A 19940-nucleotide genomic window follows, 5' to 3' on the forward strand; every position below is an offset into this window, starting at 1 on the left:
TTTAGCTTAAAAGGTTCCGTAGTTTTCACATCGCGTAGCAGAAATTGGCACTTATAATGACTCGTGTGGAAAAGTAGCATTTCCCTTCAGGAGTTGCTATTGGTGTAGGCATAAAACGAGGGCTGTTTGTCTTGTGTCTGTTTGTTGACGTTAAGTGTGTTTATGTCGGCATATAAGATGAGGATACCCTAGTGAAGTATTCTTTGGAACACTAAGGGGTCGTTTTATACGCCGAAGGGTAGACCGCTAAGGTGAAAGTAGCCGTGTGTGGTGTGAGCATCCGGAGCTGTGATGCCGCCCAGTAGTGGTGATGTCACTCTTGGTACCTGATGTCGATGTGTTGATTGTGTGTAGTTTAGACCTGCACCCACCTGATGCCCTGGACTGCCTCTCCTGCCCCCTCCCCTTCCCTCCACTCTCCCCCACTGTAGCATTTGAGTATGTGCCCTCCCATGGACCCTCCCACCCACTGCCTCTGTCGGATGCTCACCACCACCATTATCACCACCACCACTATTGCACCGCCACCACCACGCCACCACCGCCACCTCCGCCTTCACCACCACCACCACTACCACCACCACCACCACCACCACCACCGCCTCCACACCCTCGGCTTTGCTAGGCTGTAGCTTCCCCGGGCGCCTGAGTCTGAGTCGTGCTGTACTAGTGAGCCGCCGCCGTCCCCCCGCCCTGCGTAAAAAAGAGTGAGAGAATGAGTGAGAGAGAGCCCCCCATCCCCCTAGTGCGTGGAGTGGACGGGCGGCACAGGGCCTCGCCGTAGGGCTAGAGCTAGAGCAGCGTAGTGACAGAGCCAGAGCCACGCCCGCCCCGTAGCTCCCCGCCCCGCCCCACACAGACGGACAGCCGGCCGCCTTCACGGTCTCGGTTTCCTCACAGATGCCAAGGCTCCGGTAAAGTTTGTGAAAAACATCTTCAAGGGTGTTCAGGGCCTTTTTGGCGAAAAGGGGGACGTGACCCCCTCAGCCCTCACCCCAGGGGTCCACCACGGGTCCACGCCGGGGCACCAACAAACTCATCTGACCAAGGGCTCCCTAGTGCCCCACTCTGGCCCGGGGCAGGGGCTGCTCCACCCCCTGGGCACCCTCAACCCCCTGGCCTCCCTCAACCCCTTGGGCAGTCTCTCGGGACTCAAGAGCCCCGCCCTCCACGACGCCCACATGAGTACGTGCGTCCGTCCTCTGCACGCCACACCACCACCACCACCGCCACCTTCACCTCCACCTCCACCTCCACCACCGCCACCTCTACCTCCACCACCGCCGCCATCCTGCCCTCCCATCCTCCTCCTTGTTCATTGTGGTCAAGGGAAGGAAGGATGGAATCATGCATGTTCCTTTCCTTCTCTCCTTCATCAGCGCCTCTCTCTCTCTCTCTCTCTCTCTCTCTCTCTCTCTCTCTCTCTCTCTCTCTCTCTCTCTCTCTCTCTCTCTCTCTCTCTCTCTCTCTCTCTCTCTCTCTCTCTCTCTCTCTCTCTCTCTCTCTCTCTCTCTCTCGAAACTATCGCCTCCTCCTCCTCCTCCTCCTCCTCCACCGCATCATCACCATCCCCTCACCACCACCACCACCACCACCATTCCCTCACCGCCACCACCACCACCACCACCACCACTACCAGCAACAATAACAACAGTAACAATAACAACAATAACAACAATAACAACAACAGCAATCACCATGGTAACGAAGACGCCTGAATGATGCATTTTTGAAACAACTAAAGATGTACCCAAGCATGCACACACACACACACACACACACACACACACACACACACACACACACACACACACACACACACACACACACACACACACCTTCTGTTCGTAGTGCATCGTGTCCTGCAACCTGCAATAAGAGAGTGAGAGAAAGAGAGAGAGAGAGAGAGAGAGAGAGAGAGAGAGAGAGAGAGAGAGAGAGTGTGTGTGTGTGTGTGTGTGTGTGTGTGTTATGTACTCTCATTCATGCCCCTATTCCCCCCTACCCCCCATATCACGCTCCCCTCTCCCCCAATCTCTAACCAATAATAATAATAATAATAATAATAATAATAATAATAATAATGATAATAATAATAATAATGATAATAATAAACGAAGAAAGAGGAAAATACAAATGTAAAAGAAGAAATAAGAAAAAAAACGATAAAATAATTAAAAACCACGCCAAATTTGTGCCCTTCCCTGTGTGTGTGTGTGTGTGTGTGTGTGTGTGTGTGTGTGTGTGTGTGTGTGTGTTTAAGTAACCATCCACGTACACACACACACACACACACACACACACAGTAGTACAGGTTACAAATGTGTACATGTGTAGGTTTGTGTACGTGACTGCTATGCTTGCCTTGCCTGTGTACGTACTTACATGCATGACTGTCTTGGGGAAGGAAACGTACATGAGACGTGCGGGAATGAAGCACAACCCTCACCCCCCCTACCCTTCACCCCATCACCCCCCTCACCCACCCTACCCTTCACCCCCTCACCCCGACTTTATCCTTGTCCGTGTCCTTTCCTTATTTGGCACTGAGAGAACGTACGTGTGTGTGTGTGTGTGTGTGTGTGTGTGTGTGTGTGTGTGTGTGTGTACTCTCCTGTAAATATAAAGTTTAAATATGCGCATTTTTCACAAGCTATGTTAGCACACACACACACACACACACACACACACACACACACACACACACACACACACACACACACACCAAAACAAAACAAACAATAACATTTCTTGGTTCATATTTGTTTTACTGCTTGTTTATTTTGTTTTAGGTATTTGTTTGTTTGTTTGTTTGTTTGTTTGTTTGTTTTCTTACTTACGTCCCCGTTCAGAAATAACGTAATGCGACAAAAATATTCCTCGTCGACAAGAATTATTTGTCTGTTTGTTGTTTCATGAACTTCAACCTTACTGAATTAATTAGTCACCGGGATTTTTATTTTATTTTATTTTTTTTATTTTTCTATTTTGACGTTTTTTTTGAGTTACATATTTCTCTCTCTCTCTCTCTCTCTCTCTCTCTCTCTCTCTCTCTCTCTCTCTCTCTCTCTCTCTCTCTCTCTCTCTCTCTCTCTCTCTCTCTCTCTCTCTCTCTCTCTCTCTCTCTCTCTCTCTCTCTTATTTTACTCAGTTTCAACAAGGCTAATCTCACATAAACAAATAAATTAAGAAAAGACAAATAAATCAATACAAAATGAAACAGAAGCACACGTCTGTTGCAATCAGGTGAAACATTTACCTTAAGATCACCTCGCGGAAAAAAAAAAAGACTTAATTATCCTCTGTAACAATTATCCTCTGTAATCCCAAAACTCCTTCTTCACTCAGTTATTAATTGTATGGGGAGGATTTAAAAGTTTATTCACTCACTCACTCAGTACAGGAAGCATTCAGAAGTCTATACACTTGTTTAAACTCTCTCTCTCTCTCTCTCTCTCTCTCTCTCTCTCTCTCTCTCTCTCTCTCTCTCTCTCTCTCTCTCTCTCTCTCTGCATGTTTCTTTCTCACGAACCGTATGACAACACTCCATAATCTGCCTGTCTGTCTGTCTGTCTGTTTGTCTGTTTGGTAGCTTGTTTGTTTGTTTGTTTGTTTGTTTGTTTGTGTATGGTGCCTCTCCTTGTCTCCCTTATTCATTTTTTTTCTGTTTGTGTGTTTTTCTCTCTGTCTGTCTTTCTGTATATCTCTCTCTGTCTATCTGTCTATCTCTTAATATTACTTAAGATATTTCCTTTTTTCTCGTTCGGTATCTTTTCCTCCTCCTCCTCCTCCTCCTCCTCCTCCTCCTCCTCCTCCTCCTCCTCCTCCTCCTCCTCCTCCTCCTCCTCCTCTTCCTCCTCCTTTTATCTCTCCTCCTTTCCCTCCATCGCAGTTCTTATTTCCTCCTCCTTATCTTCCTCCTCCTTCTCCTCTTCCTCCTCCTCTTCCCTCCACTCCTTTCCTTCTTCCTTAAAATAGAATATACCTCCCTTTCTCTCTCTTTATCTCCCTTCCTTTCCCTCCCACCTTTTCTCCTTTCCTCCGTCAATTTAATTTTTTTTTTTTCAATTTAACTCCTCCTCCTCCTCCTCCTCCTCCTCCTCCTGTGTGGCTGTTTTTTTTTTCCTCACTGCATGAAACAGTTGCTTTGAATGGGAAAAATTACTAACTCAAATTTAAATCTCCTCCTCCTCCTCCTCCTCCTCCTCCTCCTCCTCCTCCTCCTCCTCCTCCTCCTCCTCCTCCTCAGTTATGTCGTGTCATGCAATAATATATTAAATGTCATCATGCTTTCTTTCAGTGTGACTAATCTTATGATAAGGATGTGTCTTGTTATAATAATTTCATCATCTCTCTCTCTCTCTCTCTCTCTCTCTCTCTCTCTCTCTCTCTCTCTCTCTCTCTCTCTCTCTCTCTCTCTCTCTCTCTCTCTCTTAGGCCTATTTGGTGGAATGGTGCAGGTTAGGCCTAGTGCTGTCATGGAGTATGTGGAATGTGGTTTGTTGTTATTATTATTATTATTATTATTATTATTATTATTATTATTATTATTATTATTATTATTATTATTATTATTATTATTGCATATCAGATATATACTGTGCGGTAATTACTTGAATTGGTATGTAACATTGTGATAGATGGGTAGATAAACTGAGACAGATAAATGGACAGACAGATAGATAGATAGATCGATAGATAGATACAGAGAAGAGAGAGAGAGAGAGAGAGAGAGAGAGAGAGAGAGAGAGAGAGGATAGATATGTATACTCCACAAAAATAATAGAAAAAAGTAACCAGTTATTAACCACACACACACACACACACACACACACACACACACACACACACACACACACACACACACACACACACACACACACACACACACACACACAGTAACATCCAATTCCATTACAGAAAATTAACATGTGTGTTTTATCTTCCCTCCTCCTCCTCCTCCTCCTCCTCCTCCTCCTCCTCCTCCTCCTCCTCCTCCTCCTCCTTCTCCTACTTCTGCCGCACCTACTACTCCTGTCGCCCCTGTAGACATGGTGACCAATCAGAGTCGCCACAACGCCTACCTGAGCCACCTGGACCTGGAGGACATCATAGAAGAGGATGAGGAGACACTAGGAGAGCATGGTGAGTGTACAAGTCACCCTTTAAAATGTTACGTTTTCTTTGATGACTGAGAACGGGTGAAAATTTTGGAGTCACAGAGAGAGAGAGAGAGAGAGAGAGAGAGAGAGAGAGAGAGAGAGAGAGAGAGAGAGAGAGATATGAGTGATATATATATATATATATATATATATATATATATATATATATATATATATATATATATATATATATATATATATATATATATATATATATATGTATATTTTTGTATTTTTTATGAATTTTCTACTTTTCTCAATTTTTCTGGATTTTTATCACTATTTGCCATGGCTTGTGTGTATATAAGAGTTGTTGATGTATCCAGATTACAAGCAGGTAAAGTTAATTAGATGCTTATAAAGTGACCTTACCTTAATTGATGTTATTTATATTATTATTATTATTATTATTATTATTATTATTATTATTATTATTATTATTATTATTATTATTATTATTATTACATGCTTACAGATTTTGCATTTTTTTTATCTGTTTCCTCATTCATTTATTTATTTTATATTCTAATATGTGTTTGTTTCATCAATTAATTGCTTAAATATTTACTTAATTATTTTTTTATGTATTCATTTGTTTATCTATTTTGTTTTGCATTGAAATCAAAGCTGCATTTTGCTTCTTTTCTTCATATTATTTTTTTTATAGCTAGATACATATATGAGGAATTATTATTATTATTATTGTTGTTATTATTATTATTATTATTATTATTATTATTATTATTATTATTATTATTGTTATTATTATTACTTAAACTACCCAAAAACAAATTAAATATTGATAAGAAACAATTTCTTTTAAATAAAACTAAAAAAAAAAAACGAAAAAACCCAAAAAATCACATATTAAAATCCAAAAAAAAATTTGTAAATATATAAAACCAAGCTAAAAATAAATAAAAATAAATAAATAAATAAATAAAATCACCTTTATACATATAACAGCAATAAACACCCCCAAAAAATATATATATATACAAATACTTCTGCATTTCTAAATAACATAAGCATCAGTGCATTTGTCCACATTTTTATCTCTCTATATGTATGTATGTATGTATGTATGTACGTATGTTTATGTACACAGTGCCTCCCCATGTGTACGGAGGTGAGGGTTTTCCTAGTGTGTATCTTGGCTGGCCTGCGCGATACCACGATAGCTGCGCAGTAGTGACTAGAGACTGCCCCTGTAGCCTTTTTGTAGACCTGAGGAACCGTACGGCAGGGAGATGGTTGGGCCGGGATGCGGGGCTGACTCTCTCTCTCTCTCTCTCTCTCTCTCTCTCTCTCTCTCTCTCTCTCTCTCTCTCTCTCTCTCTCTCTTCTCTCTCTCTCTCTCTCTCTTTCCATTCTTATCTTTCTCCTTTCTTCCTTTCCTTTTTCCTTTTCCTTTTTCCTTCCCTTCCCTCTCCTTTCTTTCCCTTCCCTTCCCTTACTTTCTCTCCCCTTCCTTTCTCTCCCCTCCCATCCCCTCTTCCCTCCCCTCTCCTCCCCTCCTCTTCCCTTCCTTGCCTTATCTGTCCGCCCCCCTTATTCCTCCTTCCTCCCCTCCCCCTCCCCCTCTCTCAATCTTCCTTTAGTCTCAGCACCACAGGAGGGTGGGGGGAGAGGGCTAGGTGAAGGGGACGGCGCCCCCGGTATCAGGAATCTCGTAAGGCAGCTCGAAACTTCAGCCACTGCTTCACTGCGCTTCATTTACTGGTTCATATTTAGCTTCAATTTTTTTTTTTTTTTTTAAGGCTGATTTTTTTTTTTATTTTATTTAAGGGAGAGGTTTTGCTTTTATTTACTGTATTTTTTTTTCTTTTGGAGGGTTGAGGGAGTTTAGGGTTGTATATTAAAATGTAGTACAGGATTATTAGTTCCATAGGCTTCGAACAGCTTCTGAAACACTGACTCTGTACTGTGTAGGAGTCAGTGGGTCGGTCATTCAGTCAGTTAAGCAGTTCAGTTAAATCAGTCAGTTATTCATTCATTCATTCAGTCAATCAGTCAGTCAATTACTTACTCAGTCAGTCTTAGGCACTCAGTCAATCATTTAGTCAGTCAGTCAATACGTCAGTCAGTCACCCAATCAGGCACTCAGGCAGTCAGTCAGTCACCCAATCAGTCACTCAGGCAGTCAGTCACCCAATCAGTCACTCAGGCAGTCAGTCAGTCACCCAGTCAGTCACTCAGGCAGTCAGTCACCCAATCAGTCAATCAGGCAGTCAGTCACCCAATCAGGCACTCAGGCAGTCAGTCACCCAATCAGTCACTCAGGCCGTCAGTCAGTCACCCAATCAGTCAATCAGGCAGTCAGTCACCCAATCAGGCACTCAGGTAGTCAGTCAGTCACCCAATCAGTCAATCAGGCAGTCAGTCCAGTCAGTCACCCAATCAGGCACTCAGGCAGTCAGTCACCCAATCAGGAACTCAGTCATAAAATCAGTCAGTCAGTCAGTCAGTCAATCTTAGGTTAGCCATTCACAGTCCCCCCTTGAAGAGCAAAGAAAACGTGTTGCTTGTTGCTTTCTTTCAACTTCCACTGAGGAGCCTCTTGCTTAATGCGTGCGTGCGTACGTGTGTTAGAGCAGTGTTCCTTTACATCAGTGAAACGCAGGGCACCGTATTCCTCCTCCTCTTCCTCCTCCTCCTCCTCCTCCTCCTCCTCCTCCTGATAGAGAGGGAGAGTTATTTTTTTAGTTGTAGGAAATTGAACGTTTAGCTTGTTTAGATTACGGTTACTACTACTACTACTACTACTACTACTACTACTACTACTACTACTACTACTACTTGTCTTTTGAATGTATTGTCATTCGTGATTAAGTGGTCTTGTGTTGTAATTCTACTACTATTACTACTACTTCTACTACTACTACTACTACTACTTCTACTTCTACGACTATTACTACTACTATTTAGCATCTGTTACTACCATTTCCACAACTGTTTCTTCTGTTATCACGCTATCACTTTCACTACTACTACTACTACTACTTCTACTTCTACGACTATTACTACTACTATTTAGCATATGTTACTACCATTTCCACAACTGTTTCTTCTGTTATCACGCTATCACTTTCACTACTACTACTACTACTACTACTACTACTACTACTACTACTACTACTACTACTACTACTACTACTACAGTGTACCGTGGTGTCATGTGCCTGCCGTGGTTACTGTAATACCCAGTGATGGTAGTTTAGCATAGTTGGGCCGCGCCTGCTAACTATTACTACTACTACTATTAGAATATGCCCGGTTACTATGTGCGTGTGTGCGTGTGTTTGAACAGATACAGTCAGTCTCCTTTTGTTCCTGCATCCTGATTGGTCGAGGCAAGCGTTGTATTCTGCACGATGAGACAAACTTAAAAAAAAAAAAATGGAGAAATTATTATAAGGCAGTAATTATTTCATTTTTTTTTTTTTCGTATAATTTTGAGTTTTGGTGCATATTTGAAAACGTACACATTTTTTTGGTATGGAATTAAGACAGTGAATTCCCTTATTTTCTAACGTATTTAATTTTTTTTTGCATATTTGAAAACGTAACATTTTTTTGGTATGGAGTTGACACAGTGAAATTCCTTACTTTTTTTTTTCTTACGTATACATTTAATTTTGTGCATATTTGAAAACGTAACATTTTTTTTTTTGTATGGAATTGTTGGTGACTAGTGCGTAGAGTGCCCGGGTGGCGGGGCTGTGTTATGGCGCCTCCCTCGTGTCTGTCCTGTGGTGTCTGTGTCAGCGGTGAAGTGAAGGCAGCATTGCAGGGCTGAGAGAGCGGTAGTGTGCAGTAGTGTAGCGCTCCGGCCGGCCAGTCTCTTGCCTCTTGCCTCCCCACCCCCCCTGGCCCCGCCCCACCCCAAACCCCACCACTCCCCAGCCAGATATACCAAGACCCTAAGTTATATTGGTGTCCCCCCTCCCCTCCCTTGTTCCTCATCCTATATCTCTCCGTTTTCTTTTCATTTCCTCTTCCTTTCTGTTCCTGTTTCTTGCTGTTTCCTTAGTATTGCTGTCCTCTACCAAATCTCTCTCTCTCTCTCTCTCTCTCTCTCTCTCTCTCTCTCTCTCTCTCTCTCTCTCTCTCTCTCTCTCCTGCATCTATTATCCCTATCTACTGTTTATTACCCCAATTTCTGTCTTTCTGTCTTCTTTGCATCCTGTCATTCTCTTTTTCGCTCTCCTCTCTTCTTTCTACTTTTCTCTCTCAGTTTTTTGTCGTCTTCCCATGATCAAGTTTAATTGTCTGTCTTTTCTTCTTCCTGCCTCTTTCAGTCACCTTTTGTCATCTTTTAATTCTTTATTTTCCCTATTCTTTATTTTTTTCTATATATTTTTTTTTCATTCTTGTTTAATTAATTTCCCCTTCCTCTTCCTCTTTTCTATCTCATATTGTCTTGCCTTTCCTTACTGCTTTGTTTCATATTATATCCCTCCTCCTCCTCCTCCTCCTCCTCCTCCTCCTCCTCCTCCTCCTCCTCCTCGTCGTCGTCTCGTCTCGTCTTCTTGCCCGCCACTGCTCCTTCTGTTTCTCCTCCTCCTTAGCTTTTCCTCGATTGTCTTTATACTCCTCCTCCTCCTCCTCCTCCTCCTCCTCCTTCTCGTGTCCCTTGTGCCTCATATAATCTTGTTCTTCCGTCATTTTTCTTTTCATAATACTCCTCCTCCTCCTTCTCCTCTTGGTTCTATTTATACCTCCTCTTCTCCTCCTCCTCCACCTCCTCTCCTGCCCTTCCTCCTGCTCCTCCCCGCCGCCATTCGCTGGACGAGCCGCGCATAATGGCAAAGTAACAAGTACATCCCTGCTCTGTGCCTCCCCCCTCAGCCCCTCCCTCCCTCCTCCCTCCCATTAAGAGCTGTTATGACACTTGGGCTCTTTTGTGTATTATTATCTTTATTATCCTTATTATTACGTTGTTTTTTTTTATACTACTACTATTATTATACTGCTGCCGTGCCTGTTGTTACCGCTGTCGCTACTGCCGCCCCACTGTGTCTGCTGCCCGCTTACCATGCATGGAGATGCACGTAGTGACTTTGGCCTTCTCTTAACTAGACCTCTTCTTCTCGGTGCTAGTCCCCCCTCCGGTCCAGCTCACCCTCGAACGACAGCTTAACAAGAGCATCCTCATCGGCTGGAACCCCCCGCCCGATGCCGCCCCCGCCTCCATCGAGTCTTACCACGTCTATGTCAACGGCCTCCTCAAGACTACGGTCCGCGCCACCGAGAGGACCCGCGCGCTGGTAGAAGGTGTGGACTCTACCAAGGTGAGCAGTGAGTCAACGGAGGGTGTTCTCTAATGTTTGGCTGTCCTTGGGCTGTGTTGAGTTTTGGCGGGTTTTAGTGAGTATTGTGTTTTTTTTTTTTTTTTTTTTTTTAAGTGTTTTTGTGATTCTAGACTCTAGAGAAAATAAGGTTAATTTTAATAAGTTATCAGGTCTGCATAACCTGCCTAAACTAATGCAGCTTAACTTAACAGAACCTAACCTTCACGTAGCCTAACCTGACACAACACAACCCCACACCACACAACCCACAAATATCCCATCACCACCACCACCACCACCTCACCTCACCTCACACCACCCACTAATACACCAACACCGCCATCGTTAGACCACGTAACCTAACCTAACCCCACCTAGCCTCACACCACCAATTAACACGACCACCACCTCCCCGTCACAGCTGCACCGAATCAGCGTACGCTCAGTCACGCCTAACCGAAGGACCTCCCGTGACGCTGCATGCACTATGGTGATTGGGAAGGAGGCGCCGCTGGGACCCACGAGCGTCAAGGCCACCTCCATCACCTCCACCTCGGCCGTCATCTCCTGGCTGCCCTCCAACTCAAATTTCCAACACACCGTCTGCGTAAACAATGTGGAGGTGCGCACCGTGAAGCCAGGTGTTTACCGCCACACGATCACAGGTGAGATGCGTGGAGTAGCGCTTGGCCTCTTCCACCTTGTTTTCTTGCTTTTTTGTGTGTTTGTTTGTTTTTTTCTATATTTTTTTGTGCTTTTTTTTCCTCTTCTTCCTTGTTGTCTTGCTTTTTTTACTGTTTTGTTGTTATTCTACTTTGTTTTTGTTTTTGTTTTTGGTTCTTTCCTCTTCCTTTTTATCTTGCTCTTTTTTTGTTTGTTTCTTTGTTTTTTGTTCTGTTTTTGTTGTTATTCCACTTCGTTTTTTGGGATTATTTTCCTTTTTCTTCCTTTTTATCTTGCCTTTTTTTTGGGGGGGGCGAGTGTCTGTATTTCTGTTCTGTTTTGTTGTTATTCTACGTCTTGGTCTTTTTTTTTTTTTTTTGTCCTCTTCTGTATTTCTCTTCTGTTCTGTTGTTATTCTACGTCTCTCTGCCTTCCTTCCGGCCCTCGTCATCTGGTGAGTCAGAGATACCTCGTTTTCTGTCACATGTAAGAGGGGCACCGGCCAAGGGCAAGAAAAGCGTAGAAAGAAAAAAAAGACCCATTGAGGCTCCACTTTATAAAGAGAAGACAGATACGATAATCGAATACTGAAGAACTAGTGTCATGAAAGAACTGAAGTCAAGTATATTCTTCCTCCTCCTCCTCCTCCTCCTCCTCCTCCTCCTCCTCTTCCTCCTCCTCTTCCTCTTCCTCTTCCTCTTTACCTCTCTTTTCCTTCCTACTTTTCGTCAACATGTGGGTTAATATCTTGGTTCTTCAATCCTTTTCTTCTATTTCCTCCCTTTTTTTTAGTATTTGTGTTTCTATTGTGTTCGTTTCTGTTGGTATTCTACGCCTCTTTGTCTCCCCTGCTGCCGGTGACTTAACTGTCCTGTTGGTATTCTACGCCTCTTTGTCTCCCCTGCTGCCGGTGACTTAACTGTCTTTTGAATATTTGTGTTTCTATTGTGTTCGTTTCTGTTGGTATTCTACGCCTCTTTGTCTCCCCTGCTGCCGGTGACTTAACTCTTTCAAGGGGGAGGTTTCAAGGCTCTTCTCTTCGTCATTGGTTATTCTTCTCGTTACTTGTCGTTTCGAGCAAGCGTCCTCTGGGATTTTTATTTTTTTATCTTATTTTATTTTGTTTATTTATTTGTTTATTTTTATTTATTTATTTATCTTTTTTTTTTGTTTATTATTATGATTTTTTATTTGATTCTGTTTTATCTTTGCTCTTGTTGTTGTTGTTGTTGTTGTTGTTGTTGTTGTTGTTGTTGTTGTTGTTGTTGTTGTTGTTGTTGTTGTTGTTGTCATTGGCCAAATCGCCTCTTACATAAAAATATCTTAGTTTTGGCCTTTTTTGGGGGAGGGTTGTTTATTTATTTATTTTATAATTGTTATTATACATTTTCAGTTTACTATATTTGTTCATTTTTATTGCACTTATTCATTTATTTACCTACTTCTTCATTTATTTAATTACTCCATTTATTTCATTTTGTTTACTTATTTATTTATCTACCTATTTATTTATTTATTTATCTATTTATTTATTTATTTACTAATTTATTACTATTCTATTTATTATTTCTTTCTTTCGGTTGCCCATTGCCAGACCCCACCACCACCACCACCACCACCACCACCACCACCACTAACACCCCGTCCTCTCTCCCATGCCAGGCCTGTCCCCGAACACAACCTACAGAGTCACGATCCGCGCCAAGAACCTCCGCGCCCCGCAGTTTGACGCCAAGGGCCCCAGGAGTCAGGAGCGGCTTTCCACCACCATTGAGTTCCGCACGCTGCCCAAGGGTGAGTGTCTGGCCCCTGTGGTGTTTCAGAGAGAGAGAGAGAGAGAGAGAGAGAGAGAGAGAGAGAGAGAGAAGGGAAGGTTGTGATTCGTTAGTTTGCAGTGCCCTTGTAAGTCGTGTTTATCAGATTTTTTTGTTGTTTTTATTGTTGTTATTATTGTTATTATTATTATTATTATTATTATTATTATTATTATTATTATTATTATTATTATTATTCTTGTATTTGTTATAGAGGGTTTGTTTCTCTCTATTTAAGGATTCAGATGTTTAATGAAAGGGTTTTTGTCAGATTATTATTAATATTATTATTATTATTATTAATTATTATTATTATTATTATTATTATTATTATTATTATTATTATTATTATTATTATTATTAGGGTTCGTCTTGTTCATTGATTGTTTTTTTTTTAAGACCAGTATGAAGTCTTGTTTTGAGAGAGAGAGAGAGAGAGAGAGAGAGAGAGAGGAGAGAGAGAGAGAGAGAGAGAGAGAGAGAGAGAGAGAGAGAGAGAGAGAGACTAAAAAAAAATACAGGAATTATTCACCAAAGAAATATAGTTATGCCTTCAAAGGAAAATAGGACTACCGATAAAAATAATAATAATAATAATAATAATAATAATAATGATAATAAAAATCACAAAAAAAGCACTGGAAAAGATTGACGACTCACCTTGGCTCGTGAGTTGTGTACGATTAATGAGCCTTACCTGTGAAGTAATGAGTGTGTTAGTCCTGTGATCCTTAGTGTTAAGTGTGTGAGTCTAATATTGTACCATCATTCCCCCATCGCCATCATTACTACCACTACTACTACTACTACTACTAGTTGTTATTATTACCACTCATTTCTGTTCCACTTTACTGTAGGAGGAAATTCTTTGCCCAGATGATCTCTGTCGCAGCACAATTATTTTTTAAACACTTTTTTTTATTGTTGCTAATTACGTGCATAAATATCTGTGTCACAATCTTTTTTTTATTTCATTTTTTCATGTATTTTTTTTTATGGTTTCTTGGCTGGTTTCTTAATGTAATTTTAATCTATGTCACATCACACACTGTTAGAAGCTGTATCCGCGGCGGGTGAGTACAACCATCACTTCTCCGTGTTGCTTTGTATCACTCTATATATAATATACACCTCTGGGACTTTCGTATCTTACCTCGCCTCTCTCCTAATCTTTCTCTTTATACCTCTTTAACTTCTGTATCTTGTTTCGTCTTTTCCTCTTAATATCTTTATATCTCTGGAAGTCTTTGTGTCTTGCATCGACTTTCCTAATATCTCTCTCTCTCTCTCTCTCTCTCTCTCTCTCTCTCTCTCTCTCTCTCTCTCTCTCTCTCTCTCTCTCTCTCTCTCTCTCTCTCTCTCTCTCTCTCTTATTCTTGTGTCTTCTTCTTTCTCTCTTATTCCTTGTGTCTTCTTCTTTTTCTCTTTTTCTCTTTTTGCTCTCTCTCTCTCTCTCTCCTCTCTCCTCTCTCTCTCTCTCTCTCTCTCTCTCTCTCTCTCTCTCTCTCTCTCTCTCTCTCTCTCTCTCTCTCTCTCTCTCTCTCTCTCTCTCTCTCTCTCTCTCTCTCTCTCTCTCTCTCTCTCTCTTCACCACACACATAACTTTTGCGCACGCACTAACTACCACCATCACCACCTTCACCACCACCACCACCACCACCTTCACCACCACCACCACCACCACCCCATCCCCGTCCCCCGACCCTCAGCCCGACCAGTCACTATATAGAAAGAAAAGAAGTACTGAAGGAGGGTCTCAGTTCCTTCTTCAGGGTGAGGGCGAGGTCTCGGGGGCCTGGCGGGGAAGGGGCGGCTACTGCAGGTCCCTTCGTCGGTGTCTGAGGCCGTCTCTCTTGTTATTATTATTACTAAATGTACTTTGAACACGCTGCCTCACTGCTTTGTAGAGAGGTCGCTTTTATTTGAGTTGGCTCGTGTTCCACCTCCTCCTACACCCTTCTCAACGCCCGCCCTCCTTCGCCCGCCCTTGGCTAGAGGCACCCTCAGCCCCACTCTCTGTGACATTGGAAGTTTAGGTGGTTCTGTGTGTTCGTTTTCAGTTTGTCCTTACTCGTGTTGCACCGTTTTCTGTTCCGTATCCTCCTTTCTTCCTTTCTCCTCCTCCTCCTCCTCCTCCTCCTCGTTGTTATGTTACGTACCAGCACTTGGTCTGTTTGTCTTTTGTTTTGTTTATTTTTTTTCCTCTCTCCCTGTAATTCCCCTCGAACTTTTCTCACATAACGGTTTATTTTGAGATGTGAGCTATGTGTGTTTCCCTTTCACAGCCCAAGACTCACTCACTGGTCTTCGTTTTCCTCTACCAAAAGTCCCCCAAGAGTCAAAAAAAAAAAAAAAATCCACGTTTTCGTTTTGTTCAGTACCTGACTATGGTGGTCCTCTGTCCCCCCTCCCCCCGTTGTTTTTTCTCTATCCCACGTTCTCTATGACAGAAGATGTAAATAAGTGACGTCACACTCCAGGAACTCAGTATAATCGACTGAGCACGAGGGTGGATGGGTCAGTAGCTAGCAGGGTGTGGGAGGAGGAGGACACAAGTCTGTTGTCCGCGATGCCCTATGATGACTCACGCTCTCTGTGTTCCATGCCACGCCAAGGTTGGAGAGGTAAATATGCTAGTCACTTCCCTCCCTCACCCCCAAACTCTCTCTCCCTATAGTTGCAACCTTCCTCCCTTTAGTGAACAGAGGGTTATAAGTTCTTTGGTGTTGTAATATGTTAGTTAAGTTCCTCCCTCATCCCCAAAGTCTCTCTCCTTTAGACGCAATCTCGCTCCCTTTAGAAAATAGTGTCCTTAGCTCCCTTTACACTTTCAGATACGTTCCATGCAACCTCCTTCCCTTTAGTAGACAGGGTTGTTAGCTCTGTGGTGTCTTAAATATGCTATTCACTTCCCTCCTTCATCCCCCTTTTTCCGTCTCCCTTTAGATGCAGCCTCCCTTTAATTAAACAGGATCCTAATCTCCCTTTACACCGTCATGGATCTACTATGGTGTTATGCTTGCCACCTCCTTCCCTTATTTCCAAACTCTCTCCCTTTAGACGCAACCTCTCTTGCTCCCTTTAGAATAGAATAAAGGGTTTCTAACTCCTTCAAAAAGCATCACAAATCCTTAACCTCCCTTACTTACCTCATATTGTATCTCATGCTCCCTCGTCCTCCAAACTGCCTCCCTTTAGTACAAGGATCTCTTGTTTATAAGACCTAAGGAACCTCTTCATTTATTCCCCTTTGTGTCTTGGCAGCCTCCCATCACTCCCTTCAGAAATGTGTCCCTTCATAAACTCCTTCAAATAACACCTTCCCTTTGTATCCTGGCCTCTTCTACCTGTAGTGTAATATAAAGGGCTTTTGTCTCACACAGTCGTTCACGTGTCCTGCCTACTAAGCATCTCTACATTCCCTTTAGTTATGGAACTCTTCTGGCTCCCTTTATCCCTTTATCAGAGGTTTTCCTGCGTCCCTGAAAGCCTCACAAAATATGTCTTGGTAATATTCTGGTAATTTCCCTTCCTCAGCCCTCCCTTTACAAGTCACCTACGTTCCCTTTAGAAACTATTGCATTCCTACTTTTTTCGAAACTCCTTCCCCTGCTCCCTTTGGAAACCATTCTGTCCCAAAGTCCCTGTAAAAATCATATCCACTTTCAGTTCACTTTAGAAACCACCTCTGTTCTCAAGCTCCCTTTAGTTTAGAGGCCTCCAGTGACACTTTCTTAAGGCCTCAAGAGTCCCTTTAGACACCTGCCCTTGTATCTTAGAAAACGAAAAAGTTATCGAATTCTTTTTAAGCATCCTCCTTCTCTCCCGTACTTCAGAGATATGTCAGCCTGGTAAAGCTTGAGTGCCCTTACAGATGTGCTTTTATTCTTGTCTTAGTACGTTAGTTATCTACTCCTTCTCCTCCCTGTAGAGGCCTCCCTTCTCCCTTGTCTTGAGTACCGAGGCCTCTCATCTCCCTCTAGATACCCTTTCTTATGTCGTACAGTCCTTGTCACTCGTTTCAATGTGGAGCTTGTACGTACTTAGCTTTGGAAACCTTTTTATGGCCGGTGTCAGATATAGAAAACTTTCTTTGCTTTAGAAACCATCCCCTTTAGTGTTTTGGAACCTGAGACACATTCCAAACACTGTCGAACCTCTTCTAAAAGCCTTCCAACTCCATACAAACGCCAGCGTCCCTTAAAGACACCAGTGATTACCCTAAAAAGAGCCCCTGCTTTAGAAATACCATAAAATATCGTGCTTCCTTCCTTAGATTCCTTAAAAATACATAATCCCTTCCTTGAACGCCTTAAAACACACAAACTCCTCTGCTACGTCGAGTGTTCCTTCCCTTAAATCCTAAATATAACATACCTCTGTCACATTCCCCTTACTCCTCTTCACCTGCCTGCCTTCACATTCCCTCCCCCCTTATCAGAACAGAGGCTGGGTGTCCTATGAGTGTGTCACGGCGAGTGTTCCCTGCGTAGGACTCCTTGACGCATCCCTGAAGGCGTGGTCCTATGGGTGGGTGAGGGAGAAGCTGAGGTGTGCTAGATTAGTGACAGGCCAGGGATTTGAGGTCCACTGAGGCAAGGCAGGTGAAGTTAATTGCTTTTGATTGGCAGGTGAGGATCAGGGAGGTTCTTCTATAGCTTTACAACAGTGTGTGGTCTCATGTTTAGCCTATCTCAGACGCAAAGCTGTGTACGGTTATCAAAGGAACAGGTGAACAAGATGTGAAAATTTAGACTTCACTATAATAGCCAGGTTGTGAAAATACATAAGTAATAACTAAATACAGCATGATAAAGAACTGAGCTTAAAGAACACGTTGCCAAGAGTTGGTGACCTCGCCAGGACATTCCTTTCGCGGATGTTGAGTTCCTGTTCTTGCCATCGCAGTGGTTAGAGAGAGGCAGTGAAGCAGTGAACACAATTACCGCCTTGTGCAGTGCCCTCATTACTGCGTCACACTGCTTAACCAACACTGGTATACTGACTTTGCCACCTCCGTACATAACAACACCGTCACTGGGCCAAGTCACTGTGACGTGCTGAGCGTGTTGCGTGTGATGAGTGAGATGACAGACAGACTGAAGGCCGGAGAGAAGTGATAACGGTGTTGCATCACAGCCAGGTGAATTAGGAAAATGGTGCGTTGCCAGCAGGTGGAGGGAATTAATCAGTCTTAGATTAGATTAGGCAGATAAACAGGGATTAATTTACTGATGGACTGTAGTGTGCAGGATAAATCTTACCTGGTGATAAAGACTGGACGCAGCTAGATAAAGATTAGCTAATTGATCCAGGTGACCCTCGGCCTTCCCTCCCCACCCTCCCCTCCTTCCCTCTCCCTTACCTTCCACCGCACCGCCACCCGCTTTTCCACCACCACTACCACACCACCGCCGCCACCACCACCGCCACCCACGCCAAACTAAATGCACCGTAGTACCTCTTAAACTCCTGTGCGTCACCGTGTGTGTTTCCGTGTACGTACAAACAACGCACATAGCCTTGGTAGTCAGTGTGTACGTTTCAGCATCTAACACTCTCTTTTGTTATTTCCCAGTGAACTTGTGATATTTACTAGTGTTACATGATGGTGTTGAGTTGTCCTGCTGTGTTAGGTCGAGTAATGTTCTGTGATTGTTCTTGTTATGTCGACGGAAAGCAATGAGATTTTTTTAATTAACTTACCTAACCTTACCTTAATTATTAGGTCATGCTGATTAACACAGGTGTCTAGGGTAGAATTGTTCATTATTAGTGTTGTTAGTTGTAAGAAAATGGAATTAGGACCTGAAATTACTACTATTCATAATCTTTCTACTACTTTTACTACTACTACTACTACTACTACTACTACTACTACTACTACTACTACTACTACAGCTACCACTGCTATTGCTTCCTCTGCTACTGCTAATATTGCTACTTCATTTCCACTGCTACTGAATTGTGGACAGCTAGTAATATTAGCCCAATGTTGCTAGGTGTGTGTGTGTGTGTGTTTGTTTGTGTGTGGGTAAGTGTCTTTTATTGTGAGCGTGTTTAAGTATATGAGTAATGTGTGTATTGTATGATCATGTGTGTGTGTGTGTGTGTGTGTGTGTGTGTGTGTGTGTGTGCGTACCAATCCCTGCTAACATGTCATTTTCTCTCCGCCACCGTCTATCGCAGATCCGAAAGGTAACACGACTCTAAAGCCACGACGTAATAGCACTGCACTCACTCACTCACTGCGCATGTGTCATTGGTAGGCCCGGGCACCCTAGATGTGTAGGCTCACCACCACCACCACTGCCACTGCCACCACCACTGCCACTGCCACTGCCTCTGCCACCACCACCACTGCCATTACCACTACTACTACCACTACTACCACCACCACAAACACGACTACTCTCATAACCATAACCACCTCCACCACTACTGGCACCGCTTCTACCACCACCACTACATCACTGTCACCACTACTGTTACTTCTACCACCATCACCACTACTACCACCACTACTACCACTATTGTTACTTCTAATGCCACCACATAACTCCCTTGAAATTTCTTAACCTAAACTACCATGAAATTAAAGTCAATAACTCTTATTACAAATTAGTCATATTACTGCAGATTTTACTACTACCACCACCACCACCACCACCACCACCACCACCACCTCACTACTATCAACACACACACACACACACACACACATACATACATACATACACATCATCGTGACTTCACTAGCAAACAGCCCAGCCTCTTGTCCTCGCGCGGCTTACGTTCTCCCTCTAGACTTCCTGCACGCTAGGGGGAAGGGGAGGCGCCTAGGGGGAGAGCTTCAGCCTCGCTCCTGCCCCTGGGGTTAAGACTGTCCTTCCCTCGTGTTGCCAGTCAGGTTGTAAGGGTGGTTGTACTGGTGAAGCCAAGGTGATTGCTCCTCAGGTGGTGTTGTTTGGGTTATTGTTGTTTTTTTTTTTTTTTTTTGTGTCTAT

At 43.1% G+C, this 19940-nt stretch overlaps 1 protein-coding gene across 1 annotated transcript in view; it reads left to right on the forward strand.

The window, feature by feature from the left end:
- The window catches only part of LOC135113157 (uncharacterized), a 180575-nt gene that overhangs the window by 84903 nt on the left and 75732 nt on the right, over positions 1-19940 (forward strand). The window contains 7 exon segments of the mRNA XM_064028244.1: positions 901-1185; positions 5050-5145; positions 10266-10456; positions 10878-11121; positions 12782-12913; positions 13989-14006; positions 15414-15557. Coding sequence (XP_063884314.1) covers positions 901-1185; positions 5050-5145; positions 10266-10456; positions 10878-11121; positions 12782-12913; positions 13989-14006; positions 15414-15557 — 1110 coding nt within the window.

The sequence above is a fragment of the Scylla paramamosain genome, chromosome 25 (genome assembly GCF_035594125.1).
Source record: "Scylla paramamosain isolate STU-SP2022 chromosome 25, ASM3559412v1, whole genome shotgun sequence".
NCBI classification, from domain to species: Eukaryota; Metazoa; Arthropoda; class Malacostraca; order Decapoda; family Portunidae; genus Scylla; species Scylla paramamosain.